Here is a 21972-nt window from a genome sequence, read left to right as displayed (position 1 = left end):
GTCTGTACTCGCGACCTCGGTCAAGATTCTCCTATACAGACCGCCTTAGCTCGGTTAATAAGAGCTAATTATTAACCAAGCAGGAGGTCTGTATGGGAGAATCTTGACCGAGGTCGTGTGTACAGACCGAACGCAGTGAGGTCTGTACACACGACCTTTTGCCAAAGTTTGCTCGTCCTCTTTACTCTTTTTTCTTATCATGCTTTTTGGCACTTCCATAAATAAATATTGTTACATGAAAATAGTCAATGATTTTCCATTTTAGTTTGTAACGTTTTCACTGCAAAACATTACCGCTCTAGATGCCGGTCTAGATGGGAAAATCCAGACCGCTTTCAATATCGATTTCAACCAATCAAACTAAGAAACTTAGTTTTGTCAAATTTAGGGTCAATTTATTACTGCACAACCAATCGTAGACAGCAGGTAAATGATTGTTGATTTTACACAATAGACTGTCAAGATCAATTTAAGTGATGTAATTTCTGTTTTTTGCGTTTTTTTTTCTTCCTTACAAAGCACTATCGGTTACTATTTACTTTCTTTACGTTAGATTTACATATCTATGTATTAGCTAGGAATTGGAGGAATAAAATAAAATCAAAAATCAAAAATCAAATTCGTGAATTTGGTAGTTTCCAGTCCTTGTGAGACAGAGCCATATAATATCAGTTAATTATTAACTCTTTGGTAACACAGTTTAACACAGTGTGTGATCAAACACTGCTCACAGGAAAATTTCCGCTTATTGCAGATTTTGTGCAACAAAATGGCTTAATATTGGTGTTCGCGTCCGCTTAACAACATAACATAACATAACATTTATTATTTGTATTGCGCTTAACAGAGGTGTCAGCTGAATGCAGGTTTATTTTACAGTAAATGTAGGAAGAAAATTTTGGGACTTCAGCTGGTGTCCACTTAATAGAGGGTGTCCGCTTAATACAGGTTTCACTGTATATCTTGCTCTGTAATGGCGCTATCGTGCCGTGCAATAATTAACGAGCTTTAGCAATAGGGAGCTTAAGCAGTGACGACGATGACGCCGAGGACGACGCCTATTAAAAAAAGAATTTACATTTTACCCGCGAAATTCGCGATTTTCGAGAACTTGTCGGTACGCCAATGGCTCTAAAAACGTGCGCAGGCTAAATATGCAATGAGAGCATTCAATTCCAAATGGAAATACGAAAAATAAGCTGTCGTCGTCCACGTTCAGTGGACGACGCAGAACTTGGTCATTTCACGTTGCTGTTTTGCAGAGGACGCCGGCAAAGAAATGTGCAAAGATTTATAACGCACGTGCACAGCTATTGTTTTGCTCATCAACCTTTTGTTTTGTGACGTTCTCGTTGCCGTCGTCGTAGTGGCTTGCTTAAGCTGCCTAATGACGACGGTGACGCCAACTTCGAATTCTTGTAAAAAATTGATTTATATTTTACTTTTGAATGTCGCCACTGTGTAGAATTGTTCAGTATGCTTGGCAGTCTGAAAAGTTGCTCAGAATAAATATATTTTTGATAGGGCTCAGTTCCAAAAGAAGATCAAATAAGCCATTGCAGTTCAGGTTCTCCAAAATACGTGGAACTTGGTCATTTCACGTTGTTATTTAGCTGATGACGGGTAAGAAATGTACCAATATTCAAAACGCACGTGCAGAAACATTGTCCTGCTAATTAAACCTTTTGTTTGGTAACCTTCTCTTTGGCGTCGCCGTCGTGGTTGGCCGAAAGTCCCAAGTCGTAAGTCGTAATTGGACTTCACTCAGTCTTATTGACATTACAGGATCCAGCGAATAAACCCTTTCATCGACCGCAGTGTTGCGCCTCTTGATATTTTCTGTTACTTGTGTTGTGCTAAGCAGGGGCTAGGAAAATTACGAGCCTGATAATCTGGAAAAAGATGTCTACTGATTTAGACACAACTTCCTCCAAGTAGAGGAGTGACGAAATTAAAAGCTCTGATAAGAGGAATTTTGAAGTTGATCTTAGCAATAATAAACCCAGTTTTCACTTGTTATGACTTCTAACAATATCTGTACATTATTAAACTGATGTAAGTAACGAGAATAAGAAAAATAAACAAATAATAACGCCATGTTCGCTTACCAGTATCCTTAGATACAGTGACTGCGCCCACAGTACGAGCGCCCTCCGGTCACTTCTTTTCTTCGTAATTAACATAAATCAAGACAAGGCCAAGGTGTGCCTAGCTAACTAAAGAATTTTGCATTTAATTTAACAAAGATTAAGATCAAGGAATGGCACAACAACAACGCACTGCTTTATTTACTCTAGACGCTTAATACACAGTTGCAAAGAAAATACTGGCAAAATATCGCAATCTGTGACTTGTACACCAATAAGTTCTCCGGCCGAACGAACAATGTCCTTCCATGAATAGCTCTCACTGGGTGGGACGCACAACTATTATCCTACCTAACGACACCTGGTGAGCGAGTTGCCGAACTCCGAAGACCAAGTTTTGGCGCAAAATTTAAAGTTTACCGGCAAAATAATTTCTCAAGTATTTCATTGCTCATGATATCTTATGTTTTATAGCATTTAAAATCTGTTTCTGTCTTTTCGTGAATATTCAATTTGGCCCCACTAGCTCCTCCCCCAGTAAAAAGACATACATTTCAAAATGTCTTTCCTGTGAGCATCTGACGTCAGGAGAGTACAGTTTTTACCGCCTTGGGTGTACGCTTATTGCCTAATTCTAACTTTAGAGGCTCCGGTCATACACAAGGAGAATCTTTCTTACGACAACGAACACTGTGATTTGTCGCAGCTTGATCTCGGTCGCCAACAGAACTGTCATCGTCGACCAGGCGGTTCACAGTAAAATTACCAAACAAACTCAGGCCCAGTTCATACGTCGCATTTCTGCCGTGTCGAATTCAATTCAGTTAAGTGTAGCAGGAATGCGATTGTGGATTCATACGTCGAACTTGTGTCGCACTTAATTCAGAATTTATACTGTCAGGTATGTCGGCCAGCGGAAAATGTCTTAAACTTAGAGTATTCAATATGGCGGACGAAAATACTGAGCGAACTTGATTAACAGGCGTAGCTCGTCTTATTTAAGGGTGGCCCTGGACAGACCATTTCATCTCCAGAGGTGACAATTTCACGTGACACTGAGGACCGGCTCACGCCATTATATTACCAACCATAAATCCAAAGACTAAAGTCAAGCCCACGGTGAAACAGTATTCTTGTGCCACGGCCAATAACAAGGAAAAAAGAGAACCTTGCAAAAGCAGATTCCAATTTTGACAAACGTCTTTCTAAGCCTTTTGAAATTTTACTCTACTGAAATAAAGCGAAACAGTTCTCTTTGTTCCAAGCTTCAACTTGTGCTTCTATATTAAACCCGATAGACAAAAACAGAAATTTTTTTTTTCTAACAACTTGGCGCAAAACGATTGTAGAGTAGTTAAGGCCTCGAGCGCGCAGGAACAGAATAATGCTAATAAAGTAAGAATTAGACGCTAAATCTGGCAACTCTTCCTGGCTTCTAGGATAATGAACTATGATACTGATTTGAAACCGCGAAGTTGCAAGAACTTATAAGCTGCGAACAAGTTCACGGAAAAACTATCGCCAAATCAATGGAAGATTAATTAAAAACGCGACTAGACGCTTTCTAGCACAGCTAAATCCTTTAAATTTGGTCAATAAAATCCTGTTTAGTATTAACTTTGCTATTAATCAGTTGTTCATAATTCGACTTTGAAGAAAATTATTTGCCATAGGATTCCCACACAAACACTGTAATTACTAACATGTGTTGCTTGCAAGTCAAGATGACTTCCAAAGCTGTGAAAAGATCTATACAGCTTTACTAATTGCTCTTTCGTTTCGTTCCCGTTTTGTAAATATTAAGCATCTGCTGGTGTCGTTCTTGAAGTTAATCAGACGAACCACATCACATCACAAGCTGCAAAAGACTGTCTGGGAAAAAATAATTATCCCAAGATTTGGAAAGGAAAAAAAAACACAACTCAAAATGGACAAAGCATTTTTTAATTTACAGCCACAGAACATCAATCAATTACCTGGACCCAATAATTAAATCTGCAAGAATAAGCCAATCGTTGAGTCTTCCTCACCACAATTAAAACACGGCAGCAAAACCACTCCTTGAAATAAACTTGCAAAGTCGAGTATTTGAACAGTTCATTTTTCCACTCCGTGCCGAATTCTGCTAAAAGGTAATGGACGCTAAAAGCGTTTTGTTCTTTGTCCTTTTTCAGGGAATGGTAAATGTCATTGTTTACGCTGCTGAAGAAGACTCCAAGCTTTCTCGTTCAGTATTCTTCACGACACGGCAAAATAAGCAGCTTCAGGGACATGTTGTCAAAAGGTTTGAGTCTCCCAGCCTGACATCATGCAGCCATTCTTGTCTGAGAAATTCTTGGTGTACTTCAACCAATTTCAAGGTGTCATCCATGAAGAACACCAAAGGGACTTGCGAACTGAACAAACATGGGGCCATTGACGAAAACACCAAGTTTTATAATAAACAAGGAGTGACTTTTTTTCTGCTCATAACGGTAATCACCAATTTATTGTTTCAAGAAGTCTCAACAAAGTTTAGTCTCCTGGGTTCGAAAAGCAATTTGCGTTTCGTTTGAACCCAAATATTAACCTCATAATTTATGGAGACATAAATATTGTAATTTTGATCAGTGTAGGAACGAGTGAAAGGGTCACCGGAAAATTAACTAGCTCCTTTGTTCCAAAAACAAAACTTTTCAGAAATAGTTCGTAATACGTTATTCAGATCTTTGCATACATGTATGTGAGAGTGAAAAAGAGGAACTTTGCAACAAGATGGGACACGGGAACAAAAAGCCGTCAAGGCATAAATTAATAGACACTGTCCATCATAAAACCAACTTCCTGCCAATCGCCTAAGAATTTTGTTTACTGGATATATTTTCTCTTTTATGAACTATCTTAATTCTAATTCAAACGCTTTACATGTGTGATCAGGGTTGTCAAAATCCCACATCTCTTGGTTGCCTCAACGGTGGTTCTTGTGTAGCAGACGACAAGAAACAAACATTTTCATGTTCATGCAAAGCGCCTTGGATTGGGAAAAACTGTGAAGCCAAACTTGGTAAGAAAACGTTTCGAGACCTGCAGTGTTGTATTATTAAATAAATGTATGGGCAGCTCGTGTGTGTGGAAAAAGTTGACCACCTTCAACTTTTTTTCTACAGACGCAAATCATATATACATCTGCTGTATTTTATTTTACGCACTTACTTCATTTAAATTCAGGGCCCGTTTACTGGCACGAGTAAAATATAACGGCAGTAAAAATACTTATTTATGCAAAGCACGGAGTGCTTACAATAAAAGATGTCAGAATTGACTGCAGTGAGACAGAGTTACAACATGCTATGTCCATGTGGACAAGCACTAGTTTTTGATATCGTTACGAATTCTGCCATACGAATATTAACATCAGATATCATAGCAAACTGAATTATTATTCGATGCATTTTTCCTCCCTTTTCATTGGCCGAGAGCCCGCAATTTGACCTGCAAATAACTGCCTACTATGATTAGTCTACTCATGCGTAATACCGTCTAATTAGTTTTGTTTCAAAATTCTGCTCATACGTAATAGCAACCAAGCTCTTGTGTGAAAAATGCCAGTTTGCTTCACTTGGCTGTCACAGAGTAATTTAAATATGAATATCACAAATTATCGGATATCTCAAAATATCATGATTTGCCAGTGTCTCGCAGATCAGACACTTCGGCATCGCGAAATAATTGATCTACTCGCCACTGATAAATTACGATATTTTGCTCAAAATCGTCCAATAATTGTTAATTGTCTGCGGCTCAAGAATTACGTTTTGGACGGACAGAGGAGATTTCTTTGAGTATAATTGTTGTTCAGCTTTAATTTCAGTCACATTTCCTTCTCGCAGCTGCTTCTGTGCGATTTTCATCTGTGGCTTTTTCTTGTGTAAGTTTTTTTTTTTTTTTTTCCGCTAATTGCCCAGCTCCACATCAAACAGACATAGTGTGATCAATTTTTGTCGCCTGTTATTTTCTTTTTCCTGACGAATAAAATTTACATACTTCTTGTGTAAACTGTCAAATCAACATGCCGTTAATATGACTGTCAAACCATTCCGTTTTTCATTATCTTTGAGATGCTTTTTCATGCGACGAGACTCAAAAGAAAGCTGGCGAGACGTTACCAAATGGACAATACTTGCTAACAAATGGGAGCGTGTCATTCAATGTAAGCAAAATGGAAAAGACATCTTTGGCTAACTTGACGAACGCAAAGCATAATTTTTTAACGGATAATTTATAGGGAATACTAAACTCGCTACTCGCTCATTAGGTGTACTGTCACATGATAGATGATGACAAAGGATGGACTCTGATTGCCCGATTCTCAAATAGTGACATGAGAAAGTGGATGTTTAACTCCGGACGCTTCTGGTACTTCAAGCAACATGCCCTTGGAAACACAACTAGTCCGTCGATAAACGCTGACATGATCTCTACCGCATTTTGGTTGGTCAGCGGCAGAGAGTTTAAGATCACGCGCAGTGATGACCCCAGTCACACTCCTCTGTTACAGACCACAGGTAACTGTTTGGCTGGACAAACATTCCGATCAAAAATCACAAGTTATGGCGACTTTACTGATGGCAAAGTTTGGGCCAGTGACCAGTGCCTGGGAAGCTGCACGGTTCAATATGGCGGTCAGTACAAGTCAACAGACGGGTTTCAACAGGCTGAGTGCAGTGGAGACATCCAAAGGGCCAACAACATCGGCTTCTGGTGTGACTATGGTGGTGATGGATCAGTGATGATGATTGGTGGAGGAGGAAGTAGTTACTTAGGTGCTGATCATGGGATTGGAATAACAGAAATGGACGGTGCTTCTTTCGTTGGGCAAGGGGAAACTGAAGATGATTTTGGTTATAATGCTAACTTGACAACAAAGCCATCTCAGGCATACGCATTGAATCTTTGGATCCACTAAAATGCGATTGACCTTAAGCGACATCTTTATTAAAGCTTCTTTAAGAAATCACAGTGGTACTATTAGCACAAAATAAACAAAAAAGTAACGGTTTAAAATAAATGAACGCGGCGCAGGATCTGATGGGAATTGTAAATCAAAATTCTAAGGAATCTTCGTAAAATCCGTGTAATATAATTCAATACCCAGATTAGCTTAATTATAATTTCTGATTACAATCAGTCTTTACATTTAATTCCGAATAAGCTGGTTAATAAAAATCGATATCTTAACCGTGAAGTTATTATGATAAGTTTGTTGTCCTGTGTAATTGGCATTATAACTTGATGTGATCTTGAGAATCACATGTTCTGTAAAAGAACTATATTAATAATAAACTCTTGAAGTCGAAGCGTACAGACATGTATTTCCTTACTCATTTACTTTTAACAGAAGTAAAACGATTTAGCAGCTTGAATATGCCGGTGGGCCTTCGACGTGCCGTAGAAAACAAAATTTATCTCATAAAATAAAGGAGCTCAGTCATGGTATCTCTTTTTTCCCCACAAGACCTTTTACCACTCGTAGTGCAGCGACCACATCTACGGCCTTGCCATAAAATGACACTACAAAGCTAAAACGCTTGTATACTTTTACTTTTGCTAATCTCGATCGTGAAGGCGAAGAATATAAAGACGTCAATTGAATGTTTGTGTCCAATAAGAGCGATAAAGGCCACTGATATTCTGGGTTCTATGTGCTGTGTGCCGAGAGTTGTCTAAAAGAGTGCTCCTACAAACCTTTCGAGAGGACTCTACATATGATTAAACCGCCTTTGAGGAAAACAATAGTCAGTAATACAAAGAACATCGAAGTATGTATGGGTTATTGACCAAGTGTGAGGTCAAGATGGCTGGATATTGGCCAAGTTCTTTTTTTGCGTGTTTATGGACCGAGACGGAGTCGAGGTCCATAAACTTGCATAAAAAGAACGAGGCCAATATCCAGCCATCTTGATCGAACAAGATTGGTCAATAAATGATTTATTTTATGGCTTTCGGGAAATATTTTTTTTCCAGCACACGGCGGGTAGTCCCGAGCGGGCAAGATAGCTCCATCTTGCCCGCTCGGGTAGCCAATAACAGCGCAGGATTTGATTCCGCTCACGGAGCTAGCGATATAATAAGTGACCGTGACGCTCGATACAGATGAGGAACGTATAAATGTACTTTATATACAAACCTACAGCTGGAAGGAAGAGCTGGCAGTTTTAATGCTACCTACAGGTTTCAAGGATCGCTACAAAAGACCAAAACTTTAATCTTGAAGCCAGGTAAGAGATTTACGTGGAATATTTTCAAAATTTCCTGAACTTTAAGCGGTCGTTAGTTTTCAAAACCTAGTGAGCAGACAAATTTTATTATTGCTTTAAATTAAGGGACATTTATACTTTCTATTCATGTAGTTCAGCAGTTTCAAACAGGTGCCACATTTTTAAAACGCGCCTTCAAAGTAGAGCTATTTTCGCATTTGGTTCAAAACTCGATTTAACGGGTAGAAAATCTTGTTTTAACCGTTGAAGGAACAATATTGAATTATAATTGCAACATGGCTAAACAAACTGCTATGATATATCTGTAGTTGAGAAAAAAAAATTGGGACTTTTGAGCGAATATTGAGTTTTTTTATAGCGCCGGCAATGTGTGCTATTTTTCCAGTTTCGGTAGGCAATCAACTTGTGTCGAGCGGACCGAACTTCAGTCGATCCTCGAAAACTTCGATTAGAATTTTTAATCAAATAACATTCATTTTAGTGATTTATTAGGTAAAGGCTTTGAAATCCCAGCTTACGAGAAAAATCGAATTTTCGAAGTAAAATCAGTGGTCCGTTTTTACAGAGACAGCCTCTTAAGTGTGCGAGCGCGCGTGTGTAGAACGATGTGAAAATAACACGAGTTACGGTTGTTTCCGAAAGAAATAATTGTATGGTATTTATACAGGTGTCGCATCTTCTCGCGTTGGCACAAGTCTCTCTGAGCAAATGTGCCTCTATCACTGTCACCAGGATATCATCGAGCGGGTTACCTGCGGAGTTACGAGCTCTCCGCCACAGCTGCCCCGCAACTTTTACAGGGCGATCTCTCACAGCAACACCCAGTCCCCGCTTTATTAACGGACAACCAGTCAAACACCTCTACGAAAAGTTATTGTTTGAAAACCACCTACGAGATCGCGTGCCAATAGATAACGTGAGAAATAGACGCCCAGAGAACCAATCAGAATCGAGAGTGATGTTAAGTATATGGTAAATACGATTAATGCTTAAATAGGGAAAAGAGAAAACCAATTAGACTTAAGAGTTTTGCTACGGTTTTTATTGAGGGCAACTAGACTCATCTGGTTATCATTGTGATATTTGTCAGATTTAGTATCTTATTTTTTCTTTTTCTAATATCAACTGAAAGTAAATCACAACTGCGAGTCGAGCTTTCTGTTTTAATCTGAAAATTAACGCTAAATTTTCTTTGCAATTGCATCGACCTTTTGTTATGCATGAAGAAGGCAAGATCTTCGAGGAAATCTAAATCGGTTGGTTCGCTACAGTGGCTACTGGATATAATACAATAAGTAATGTTGAGATATTCTGTGGTAAAAAAATCTACAGGGAATGTTCCTGAAAGACTTATTAGGGATCAACGGATCCACAGGTTTAATGAATAAGACTGAGATGGAGGGTTTTTTGTTTCACCATCATAACCAAAGTCATATTCAGTCTCGGCTTTTCCAGCCTCCACAAAAGAAGCAGCGCCAGTTTCTGTTATTCCAATCCCGTGATCAGCACGTGAACAAGCATTTCCTCCTCCACCAATCATCATCACTGATCAATCAGATTGCCAGTCACACCAGAAGCCGATGTTGCTGGTGCGTTGGATGTTTGCACTGCACTCAGCCTGTTGAAACCCGTCTGTTGACTTGTACTGACCGCCATATTGAAATGTGCAGCTTCCCAGGCACTGGTCACTGGCCCAAACTTTGCCATTTCTAAAGTCGCCATAACTGGTGATTTTTGATCGGAACGTTTGTCCAGCCAAACAGTTACCTGTGGTCTGTAACAGAGGAGTGTGACTGGGGTCATCACTGCGCGTGATCTTAAACTCTCTGCCGCTAACCAACCAAAATGCGGGTGAAATCATGTCAGTGTTATTCGACCGGTCTGTTGTTGTTACCACGGCAACTTGCTTGTCATACCACCATAGACCGGTGTCATTCATCCAGTTTTTATCGTCACTGTTTGAGAATCGGGCGACCAGAGTCCATCCTTTGTCATCATGTGTCATGTGACAGTACACCTAATAAGGGAGTAGCGAGTTTAGTATTCCTTATAAATTATCCGTTAAAAAGTTGTCCTTTGCCTTCGTCAAGTTAGCGAGTGACGTCTTCTCCATTTTGCTTACCTTGAATGACACGCTCCCATTTGTTAGCAAGTATTGTCCATTTGGTAACGTCTCGCCAGCTTTCTTTTGAGTCTCATCGCATGAAAAAGGATCTGAAAGATAATGAAAAACGTAAAGATTTGATGACCTTATTATATGCATGTTTTTTTGAAATTGTTATAGTTTTCACAAGCAGCGCTTAAATTTCAGGAGAAAGAATCGAAAGCGACATAAATCAGACAAAAAATTGACCACTAGATTTCTTAAAGGATAACAATTACCAAAATAATTCTTCTACAAGAGGAAAGCGACAGAAAGCAATCGAAGAAAATCAGCTACGAGAAAGAAACATGGCGAAAAAGCGGGAAAAAAACACTCCAGCGAGACCTTAAGCTGAAAAGAAATTGTGGTCCGAAAAGTTACCTGCCCCAATGGCGATGCATTGCTAAGAAGGCGTTTTGGTTTTATATTACACTATTTAGCCATAGACAATTACGTTTGCTTAAATATTCGTAATAAAGATTTCGCAAACTTATAAAAAGAACAAAGAACTAGTGCTATTCAGTGGGAGGGGAGAAGGGAGACAGGGGGGTGGGAGCCCGGGAGAATAGGGGGCGGGAGGGGTACGGGAGGCGGGAGCAGAAAGGGTGGGATGCGGGAGTTCTAAGTGGGCGGGAAGCAGGAGAGAAATACGAAACGCAACTTTTTTTTAGTTCAACGATGCGTTAGGATACTTTCAAAAACAAGAACTCAAAATATATTTGACGTCTTCTCAGTCACTTCTGAGACTTCTGAGCAAACGAGCAAACGAAAATTTGCGATTGGATCAAAAAACAGGCCTACTTCCGGTGAAATATGAGATGGTATTATGAGTTGCCATCTGACTATAGTGTCAAATATTAATATGAAGATTTGCTCCAAGTTCCACAAGAACCAAATACTTGCCTAAACAAAGAGGACGTCAAACTCTTTAACGATTGGAGGAATGAATTTGGTCGGGGGATTAGGCAACAGTCCGCAAGAAATTCCTTTACCAAGGACAAAGCCGGTACTCTTCCGTTCTACATGTATACATCAGTCAATTTAGACACGGAGGCCGATGAAACAAGCCATGATCTAGCTGAAGCGACAGTCCAAGAACTGTTTAAATCAGTCAGTTCTACACGGTCTACACGGAAAACCGATACACCAACACAGACAACACAGAACCAGTTATCTGCAGCAGGTAACAGTGATATTTGTGACTTAGATGCCGTACCTGAACGCGAAGATGGAAATGACGTCTACCACACACTGGAATATATACCATTAGTGGAAGATCCAATGTTTTCTCTATATTCATTTCAAGCGAAATGGAACAAAATGATATCTTTGGCACTGAATATGTTGTCATGGACGAAAGTTCATTTATCTTCGAAACAGCTGGCGAAGGAGCACTTACATCTTGCAAGAAAAGTGATATCTTTTGTGAAATAGGCAAGGGAGCCGTAAGACTATTTGATAGCTGCTTGCAACTTGCTGAAGAAACGTTCTGCAAGATCCTTTCAGACTGCCGAGGAGAACGTGATATGGAATTTGATGAAATTGGAGAAAATCACGAAATCCCTCCCGACTCAGAAGAGGAAGGAGACTTAACAGGTCTAACGACCATTTGGAGCAGAAGGAGACCAGTGCGCCCACCTAGGCACATGGAAGACTTCTTTTAGATTTCCCGAATAATAAATACGCATATGTGAAATCCGCCTAGGACGTTTGGCTGCAATTTCGTCAAATCCTACTTCCGTGATTTAATTGTCTGATCCCAATAAATGCCGGACTGGTTACTGGAAATGCGTATAGTTTATGAGAACACGAGACAATTTAGAATTAACTTTTGAGACCGTTGTCACTGAAAACGTATTTCAGAAACAAATCTGAAGAGCCGGTGAAAATGGACTGAAATGGAGAAACTCAAAGAAGATAAACAAGTAGGTTAAAACTTCATTGAATTGAAACATATGACAGTGGTAATCTTGTTAAATTATTTAAAAACAAAGAAAATGCTTAAGAATTGCGAAGCTAAATGACTAGGATGTGTTTTGACTCTACCAATTTACAGGGGACGGGAGCAGCACGGAAAAGGGCGGGAAGCGGTAGAGCAGGGTACGGGAGGCGGAGGTTCTGACCCCCCTGTTCCCCCCCCCCCCCCATTCCACAGCTTTTTCTAACTCTGTCTCATTCTTGCAACTCTAATATCCTAAATTGCAAGTTAAGACGCCTGTCGATAAACGGCGCCTGAATTTTAGTGGTAAAATAAGAAAAAAAGAAAACCTTTAGATGTCATCTTCATCTGAAATTATTATCCAGTTACAAATAAAAAGAGTGTTAAGTTTTGTTGGTATATGTACAGAAGAGATGTGATCACGACAGGTTTACGCGTGAGTTAGGATCAGAATAAACATTAAGCGTCATACGGGTGCCAATTAAAAACAAAGAGAAATGTCAAAGACTTTTGCACGAATAGAGTTCGGCTGGGTGTTCAGCTCCTGTTTCCTTTTAATACAGAATATATCATATACATCGCCGCCATCTACATGAACGCCTTAAACAGCACAAGTCATCTGCCATTGGGAAGTATTTACAAGAAAAGTATAACGCGCGCCGAGATCACTGAACTTTGCGGCAAATTTTCAGTCCTAAAGAGAAGCAAAGGAAATCTGCATTGTCTGATCTACCAGAGGTTGTTTATTTGTAGACGAAAACCTGAACTGAACAACTAATTAGCCTCTATTCGTGCCAAAGTCTTAAATTTGTTTGACATTTGTCAATGTTTTGTAATTAGCACCCGCAGCGCACTCCAAATTTTCATTCTGATCAATTATTGTTTAACTTATAACTTACCGTTGCCTTTCTTATTCCTTGATAAGTGATGTCAAGGTGACATCGAAATTTCGTTTTTTCTGGCGTTAATATTCGTTGTGAAATGTATTAATTAGTTTTCGCTAATTAAAATAACATAGAATAAACGAGATGTACGACTGATTAATTTGCGTTTGTGGAAAAGTTGTGGCTCAACTTTTTTCGCTGCCCAAACATTTTACTCTTTTATATCATTTTACGCACCTAGTAGTCACTTAACTTCTCGTTGACCGCTTGTTAGATAATGCCACAGTGGAAATCCCATGTTAAAGACCATCGATAGCGTCAACAGTCTACCTAATTATAGTGTTACGAACATGCAAATTAAAACCTTAGTGGCTCCATACAACACTATCGGTCTCTTTTCGGAACGTAAACGGCGTCCTATTTTAGAGAGAGTAACTAGATGTGGAAATCATTCGACAGGATGTGGTGTACAAATATAAATTCATTTAAAAATACATCATTGCAGTTCTTGAAACATTTTCTTACCAAGTTTGGCTTCACAGTTTTTCCCAATCCAAGGCGCTTTACACAAACATGAAAATGTTTGTTTCTTGTCGTCTGCTACACAAGAACCACCGTTGAGGCAACCAAGAGATGTGGGATTTTGACAACCCTGTTAAAACATGTAAAGCGTTTGAATTAGAAAGAAAAAAAACAAAAAAACAGACAGCTTAAAGTTGAGTGAGGAAGAATATACATGCTAAAACAATTTTCATTCAGTAAGCAAAGAATTGGTGCAAGCTTCGTTGTTTGCCCTCGCTAACGTACAAAAATTGCTAACGTAACTGTATAAAGAGAGGTTTATTTCGACGACTATAGTGTGCTGAATAATATTCCAGTGATCCAATTTGGGATAAAAAAAGACGCAATTTCAGCCGTTCATTGATGCCAGTTCCAGCCTTGGAAAATATTAGTGTGTTTCTTCCGACATTTAATACTTTGATCAAAGATTTTTATCGTCATTTAAACAAAGCAGCCGTATAAACAAAAAAAGGGCCTAAACCGGTTGGTACTGAGGGCGAATCCAAAGTATAATGTTCCCATTATACCGCAATGCAACTGATAACGCCTTCCAAACTAAAATGTGGTGTTCCAATTTGATAAAATTCAGAGTAAATACTGAGAACCACTTCAAAAATGGCTACTTTTTCGGTGTAAAATAGAAACCTATCTCGGAGAAAAGTTATTTTTACGTTGCAGGCTTGGAAGTTTCGTTGGAAATGAGTGCAAAATTGGCCTAAAGTGAAACGTAGAGCTTAGACGGAAATCTATGATTGCCATTTAATTCCAAAGACGATATTTGCAATATACTAAGAATCTTAAACTGGTGTTAAAACTCAGAGGAAAAGTTTCCCTGTTTGCAAGGAATGAAAAAATTCTTCCGAGCAATTTCCTATTCTTTATTTGAACTGAAATGTAATGTTTAAGTCACGCATAAGAAACCAAATGATTTTTTTGAATTTCTTGTCTCGAGAGGTACCTCCATAGAAAACGATTCAAAATTTCTGATCCCCCAAACAACACAAGAGAGGATTCAAAATTTCCGATCCCCCAAAGAACACTAGAAAGGGTTCAGAATTTCTGATCTCCCAAAGAACATTAGAAAAGGTTCAGAATTTCTGATCCCCCAAAGAACACTAGAAAGGGTTCAGAATTTCTGATCCCCCAAAGAACACTAGAAAGGGTTCAGAATTTCTGATCCCCCAAAGAACTCTAGAAAGGGTTCAGAATTTCTGATCCCCTGCAAAGCCAGTGTTACATCCAATGTAGCCACATTAAATCATAACACTGAAGACAGGGTTTAGATCTTGCTGCCTGCCTGAACAATGTCTAATCAAAATATTTTTTCTTCATAACAATATTCAATTAGAAATTTTACACAAATATAGCATAATTCTTAACAGATTCCATACACTCAGATTATACTGAGAGAGTGATGAAGAACAATTTTCTTCACAGCAGTCTATTAATATAAGTAACTGTAAACATCACACATTGTATTAGAATGATCTATGCACTTCAAAATTACAGTAGCTGTAAGTTTAAAAAAACAATATCAAACAGTACCTAAGAGGATAGGAAAGTTCAGAATTGATCAAAACAGTAAGATTACTCAAACTGCACAACTGTAGGCATAAATGCAGACTCCACTTTCTCTGTCAGAATTTGCCCACCTTATGTGAAAGAAAAATTTCTAACAATTTCTGTTTAACATGGAAACAAGGCACCTCACTGTTATAAAACAAAAATAGTGTTCAGGAACACTACAGTACATTACAGGGATGACAATTTAAGACTGCAATATACATGAACATTTAAATTTGCAGTTGATACATTTAAGTGGGTCAATGTACTCTACATACATGTATACAGTGTCCTCCAAAAACCTGTTGTCATATAGCAGAGGCCATGGACTTTAGCTTTGCCCAACACGTTTTTACATCTTCAATCTAACTTTTTGAGTGGGCTACCAGTTCATTCACACTTCAGTTACGCAACCAGTTTAACCATGCTCAAAGGAGAAGAGTGTGGGTAAAATTGTTTTTATAAAGACCTGACAGATATGGATGCAAGTATTGTAGCTAATGCTACAAGCAATTCTATTCTTTCTTTTTTAATTTGGCATATTCATCTTGGAGATGTTTCCTGGTAGCTGGCAATAGTTTGCTGTCCTCAGTTAAAGAAGCCCTCCCAAAAACAATCATATCTTATTACTAGTTTATTACTAACTTCATGCTGCTTGCAACTATCTCATTCCTGGTTGAGGGATGCAAATCTCTATTCTTTTTTCTATCCAAGAGGTTTTGTAGATAGAGGATAGCTATCTTTGACATGGCTTAAAGCTAACTAATATCTATCTATCAGATAGTTAGGAAATAGATTGACTAGCTAAAAACTAGCTTCCTGTGTAGATAGTCAACAGATACTTAGATGGCCTATCTATCCACTAACTTGTCTATCCAAAAACCACCACTAATGTAGTAAGCCAAAACCTAGGCTTTCTGAAGACTAGTCCTTACATTGAACAATAAAACACTATCCTATCTAGTAAAAAGATAGCCTATCTGAAAACTACCCATCACTCATATCGCACTGTGATAACCTACCCAAAACCCAGAGACAGTAAAATCTAAAAAATTATCCATCACTCATGTACATGCAGCACTTTAATATTTACCTAACCAAAAGCTTTCTTAGTCACAGGTGGTGAAACTATAGCTAACTATTGAAAACTCTTCATTATTCATTTTATATGGATCTTTGATAACTGCTCTTCAAATCCTAAAGCTAAGTGAAATCTCTGTATTTACATAGGAAAATGTATAAATAACTAATAGTCATATTTAAACCTGCTACAGTTGTACATTAAAATTTAATACCAAAAACCAAGCACATCCAGATGCAAAAGGAGGACAAAATCTGGCTGGAAATGAGTTTCCATTATGTTGCGATTTATCACAAAACTTACTTAAATTTAACATATATCTTTCTAAAATCCTGTTTGAAACACTTCTCAGCTACTTAAATTGGAGTCTAGTAAATGTTTACATTCTTCAGTAAATTTTCATGAAATGTAAACAGATTTCATGACCGGAAAAGCACAAAATATTCTTGACATTAATTTCAAATTTCAATTACAGTAATTTCTTCATGAAAGTATTTTTTTCAATTAATTTTATCCATGAATCATGGGTTTTTCAAATTATGGCAAGACTTATGTACAAAGGTCTGGAAGTGGTTAAAAGTAATTTTCCGTAACCTAGCTGTGAATTATATCTGCTGTTCTAAATAACCTCTATTTGCATAAAGAAATGCCAAATTATAAAGGACCTTTGGAACACTGCCCAATTAAAGAGAACTTCAACCACCCTAATGAAAATAACATCAGTCTTTTGCAACTCAAGTAATAAGTGGCAAACAAATGGTCTTGATAATGTAATATGCACATCTAACATAACCTCAAGAGCACCACCATCAACCTGAAAATCAAAAAGGTGAAGGATGTTGCTTTTTGATATCTTGTGTTTTAGGTGTTGTATACTACATATGTATGCCCAGTTGATCCTAGACAAGATATACACTAGATTTATAAGAAGTATATGTAAACTACATGAGAGAGCTCACATTTATTGCACTTATTGTACTTTTACAATGAACGATTTTCCCAACACGAAATTGTTCGTATATTGTTGCGTTGAATACAGTTGCTTTCATAACTCCTTTAGGAAATGAACATTTGTATTCACGAAATCAACAAGACTTAACAGTGTGTTAAAGCATCTGCATCTTCTGTAATCTTCCACGATCAATTTAACCGGCCAGAACGTTTCCAGTATTTTAAGAACCGTCACAAATTATGCAAGAAAATTAGTTTACCTTGGAAAGCTGCAGGAACCATAACCTTTCTGTAAACCTGACGAGTGTAAGAGAAACCGCCAGCTGCTGGCAAATAGTTTGATTGCCACACTGTTTTGCCGACGAAACTTCATACTTTTCCACCTTTACTGGGATTTGACTCAACTGGAATAACAACGGACATCTGTAAACAATTTGTGACTGCTTTCCAACGTAGAGCAAGGTTATATAATAACAGAGAGCTTTGTTATCGAATCGTAACAACATTGACCACGACCTTTGCCCGCCATTTTGGTGTTTCCGTCCGATCCCATAATCCTTCGGTCAATCTGATAAATGAATACTTTTGACCAGCAGATTCCCTTTCCAAAGGAGTCGGTTATTTGCGCGCAATTTCGAATCCAACATTGTCAATAGCAGCAAGAAGCATGGAATGATTTGTCCAAGTTCAAATGAGTATCTTGGTTGCTTCGGTGAAAGAAAGGCAAGTCGCAGAAAAGTAAGTATATCATAATTGTTGCTCAACATTACAGTTAGCTGCTCAATCTTTGAATCGAAATCAATGTTGTGGCTGAAGAAATTTCGTTGTTATATTTATTTCGCGATCACTGAAACACAAGAAAAACGTTTGTTCTCCTGATTTTATTAGCACCCGTAACGAAGAAATTATTCACACGCATTTCCTATGTATGAAATGCTTGCATAATAGCTTGTTAGTGTGCTTTTTGAAGAGGTAACTTAAAGTTTACACTGAATTGATTTGAAGCTACAGATCACGTTCGATACACTTCACTACCGCATTGCCTACATACTGCTCACTATTCTTTACAAAAGAATACACTCCCGATCAATTGATTAATGAAAAACAATGTTAACTCTAGCGCTATTTATAAGAATATTTAGCTTCAATTGCTTCATTGCAGAGCAGAGGGGAAAAAAAGGAAAGAATAGCGGCCCTCAATCCGAAACGAACACATTAAAGTAGAAAACGGAGGTGGCGCAGACGGCAGCTGAGTCCTGATTAAAATTCTTGTTATCTTTGATGTGGACTTTAAACAACAGCTCGTAATTCTGGAGCCTAAATTCATATCTTTTTGAATTGAAAATAAAACCTTTCACTGTCCGAAATGAAACTGCAATTTTTGTCTCGATCCTTTGGCGTGGTTTCAAATCGTTATTAATAATGACCTAGCTGTGAATATTTCATTTGTGTACTTTTCTGATGCCCTTTACTCTGTGATCCTTTTGTCTGTTATGTGTTTAAAGTTACTATCCAATCGTTACTTTTTAGCTATCAGACATCTAGTTAATTTCTTGTGAATTATAAATAGACGGCCATTTCTGTCCTGTCACCTGACAAGGGGGATCAGAAATTCTGAATCCTTTTAAGAATTATGGGTAGATGACCGTTTTGTTCTGATAAGTTATGCACTGGGGGATCAGAATTTTTGAATCCCTTTAAGTCATGTGGGATCAGAAATGCTGAAATGTTGTAGAATTATAAATCGACAGCTCTTTCTATCATGTTAGCAGATTTGGTGGGGGAGGGGGATCAGAAATTCGCAATACTTTTAGAACCATGAACAGATAGCCGTTTTTGTCCCGTGAGGTGGTGGGGATCAGAAATTCTGAATGCATTTAGAATTATAAATAGATGACTGTTTTGCTCTGACGGGTTGCGGACTGGGGATCAGTTTTTTTGAAACTATTAAAGTCTTGGGGGATCAGAAATTCTGAATCCTTTTAGAATCATAGATGGATGACCGTTTTATTCTGATAAGTTGTGGGCCGGGAGATCAGAAAATCTGAATCTCTCAAAAAAGGAAAGCGCGATGGGTGCACGATCTTTTTTACATTAAATTGTACATTTTGGTGAAATTGGATGTATTGTCCCTGGCGGACTCAACTGAACACTTCTCTTTCTCCTTCCAATAAGCCAAAACCTTTCGGAAACACAAATTTTTTCGGCATCAAATACCAGTACCCTTCGGAATTTTTCCAAATTGGAATGCCACATTTTAGTTTGGAAGGCGTTTGATATTATATATCCTACAGTAAATCATTTGATTCTACTGCTAGGCAAATGCAGCTTTAACCTTATAAAGCATAGTTTGAAGAAAAATTGAGTCAAGTTCGAGATAAATTCACAAATAACACTTCAAGTCAATGTTCAGTCCTACAGTCAGGCTGTTCCTTCTGCATGACCCGCGGTTGAGAACAGAGACTTTCTCCTTTAGTGACTTCTTCAAAGAGCCGCTACGTACTTTCGGGTGGGCGCTATTTTCGGGGGATCGTTACTTTGAGGGTTCAATAGGAAGAGAAAAAGTTAACGTTGCTATCGGGGAGCCGTTATTTTCGGAGGGGCCATTACTTTCGGAATTCTACGATAATTGCTAATTGCTAATTACCTTTAAAAACAAAGAAAAAGTGACTCCTTGTTGATCATGAAACTTGGTGTTTTCGTCAATGGTGCCATGCTTGTTCAGTTCGCAAGTTCCTTTGGCGGTCTTCTTGGATGGCATCTTGAAATTGGTTGAGGTACACCAGGAATTTGTCAGGCAAGAATGGCTGCATGAGGTCAGGCTGGGAGACTCAAACCTTTTGACAACATGTCCCTGAAGCTGCTTATTTTGCCGCGTCGTGAAGAATACTGAACGAGAAAGTTTGTGGTCTTCTTCAGCAGCGTAAACAATGACATTCACCATTCCTTGAAACAGGACAAGGAACAAAATGCTTTTAGCATCCATTACCTTTAAATTAAACAGAATTCGGTACTGAATGGAAAAGTAAACTGTTCAGAGGCTTGACTTTGCAAGTTTATTTCAAGGAGTGGTTTTGCTGCGCTGTTTTAATTGTGTGGTGAAGTTAAATACGCGACGATTGGTTTATTCTTGTACATATAATACTTGGAAGTGAGTGATTGGTTGTCCGTAAACAAAGTGGAGATAGGGTGTTGCTATGGGAGATCAGCCTGTTTATAAATTACAAGCTTTGGGAAAGCGGTTGTGGAGAACTTATTATAATATAAAGATTTTAAGGAAAACGACCACTTTTTTAAGTTTAAAAAACATGTTTCGACAGAACTTCTGTCATCTTCAGTTGAATGAATGATTACAAAGCAAGTTGAATAATAAGTAGGCAAAAATGCTAATTAAGACAAATAGTAACAACAGAACGTGAAAAGGTGTAAATTAAAAGGATAATTTTAGATTTACATGGTGTAATTGCTGATTGAGGCAAGGTAGTTCTTTTTGAATATGGATAGCCTCCTTTATCTTGAGTTGAAAGCTGGTAGTGGCGTGATCTAAAATATGAAAGCAGTCTATTGAACACAATGAGCGACAACGTTCAGAATTCTGAAGATGTTTGAAGATGTGAGAGGCCCTATCAACGGCTAAGTGCTCACGTACGCGTGTGGAAAAATGTCGGGAGGTTTCGCCGACATAACAGGCATTACAGCCCGCACATGTAAACTTATAAACTACACGTGAACGAAGCCCGCCGGGGATAGGGCCTTTCACACCAAAAAGGTTACCTATCTTAAAGGAAGAAAAAACTAATTTGATGTCTAAATCATTACAATAGCAATCATTGTCCCCGGGGCTACCCACTTACTACCTCGCCCACGTTTTACTTTAAGCTGCCGTACATAGGCCATTTTTCTGTCATCACTCAGAAGAAGATTCGGCACTTAATCAAACGCTATTGTAATGATTTAGACATCAAATTAGTTTTTTCTTCCTTTAAGATAGGTAACCTTTTTGGTGTGAAAGACCCTATCCCCGGCGGGCTTCGTTCACGTGTAGTTTATAAGTTTACATGTGCGGGCTGTAATGCCTGTTATGTCGGCGAAACCTCCCGACATTTTTCCACACGCGTACGTGAGCACTTAGCCGTTGATAGGGCCTCTCACATCTTCAAACATCTTCAGAATTCTGAACGTTGTCGCTCATTGTGTTCAATAGACTGCTTTCATATTTTAGATCACGCCACTACCAACTTTCAACTCAAGATAAAGGAGGCTATCCATATTCAAAAAGAACTACCTTGCCTCAATCAGCAATTACACCATGTAAATCTAAAATTATCCTTTTAATTTACACCTTTTCACGTTCTGTTGTTACTATTTGTCTTAATTAGCATTTTTGCCTACTTATTATTCAACTTGCTTTGTAATCATTCATTCAACTGAAGATGACAGAAGTTCTGTCGAAACATGTTTTTTAAACTTAAAAAAGTGGTCGTTTTCCTTAAAATCTTTACATGT

The 21972-nt window shown here is 38.3% G+C and overlaps 2 protein-coding genes and 2 long non-coding RNA genes across 5 annotated transcripts; 2 read left to right on the top strand and 2 right to left on the bottom strand.

Moving 5' to 3' along the window:
- The first annotated feature begins 4080 nt into the window (after window positions 1–4080).
- On the top strand, window positions 4081–7428 carry LOC149105699 (uncharacterized). 2 transcript variants are annotated; one of them, XM_089271193.1, is made up of 4 exons: window positions 4081–4561; window positions 5004–5130; window positions 6185–6318; window positions 6382–7428. In XM_089271193.1, the coding sequence occupies exons 1-4, from the start codon at window positions 4223–4225 to the stop codon at window positions 7030–7032; spliced, it is 1251 nt and encodes a 416-aa protein (XP_089127319.1). In that variant the 5' UTR covers window positions 4081–4222; the 3' UTR covers window positions 7033–7428. The 2 variants fall into 2 exon arrangements, with proteins under 2 accessions (XP_089127319.1, XP_089127318.1); XM_089271192.1 differs by having other exon boundaries at window positions 4082–4561; window positions 6185–6276.
- A 1936-nt stretch (window positions 7429–9364) lies between these two features.
- Window positions 9365–21280, bottom strand: LOC110045304 (uncharacterized). Its single transcript, XM_089271195.1, has 4 exons — window positions 20114–21280; window positions 13836–13962; window positions 10467–10558; window positions 9365–10361 (listed from the first exon to the last, which is right to left on the bottom strand). The coding sequence occupies exons 1-4, from the start codon at window positions 20450–20452 to the stop codon at window positions 9894–9896; spliced, it is 1026 nt and encodes a 341-aa protein (XP_089127321.1). The 5' UTR covers window positions 20453–21280; the 3' UTR covers window positions 9365–9893.
- On the bottom strand, window positions 16131–17946 carry LOC149105698 (uncharacterized). Its single transcript, XR_016201377.1, has 2 exons — window positions 17727–17946; window positions 16131–17329 (listed from the first exon to the last, which is right to left on the bottom strand). It is a non-coding gene; the product is annotated as an uncharacterized LOC149105698 (long non-coding RNA).
- LOC149105697 (uncharacterized) lies at window positions 18043–18844 on the top strand. The gene is made up of 2 exons (XR_016201378.1): window positions 18043–18204; window positions 18629–18844. It is a non-coding gene; the product is annotated as an uncharacterized LOC149105697 (long non-coding RNA).
- Window positions 21281–21972: the final 692 nt, after the last annotated feature.

This window comes from Orbicella faveolata, unplaced genomic scaffold (genome assembly GCF_042242905.1).
Source record: "Orbicella faveolata isolate gen_17 unplaced genomic scaffold, um_ofav_v1 contig_34, whole genome shotgun sequence".
NCBI lineage: Eukaryota > Metazoa > Cnidaria > Anthozoa > Scleractinia > Merulinidae > Orbicella > Orbicella faveolata.
Note: the sequence above shows the minus strand (reverse complement) of the source record. Positions and strands in the feature narration are given on the sequence as shown.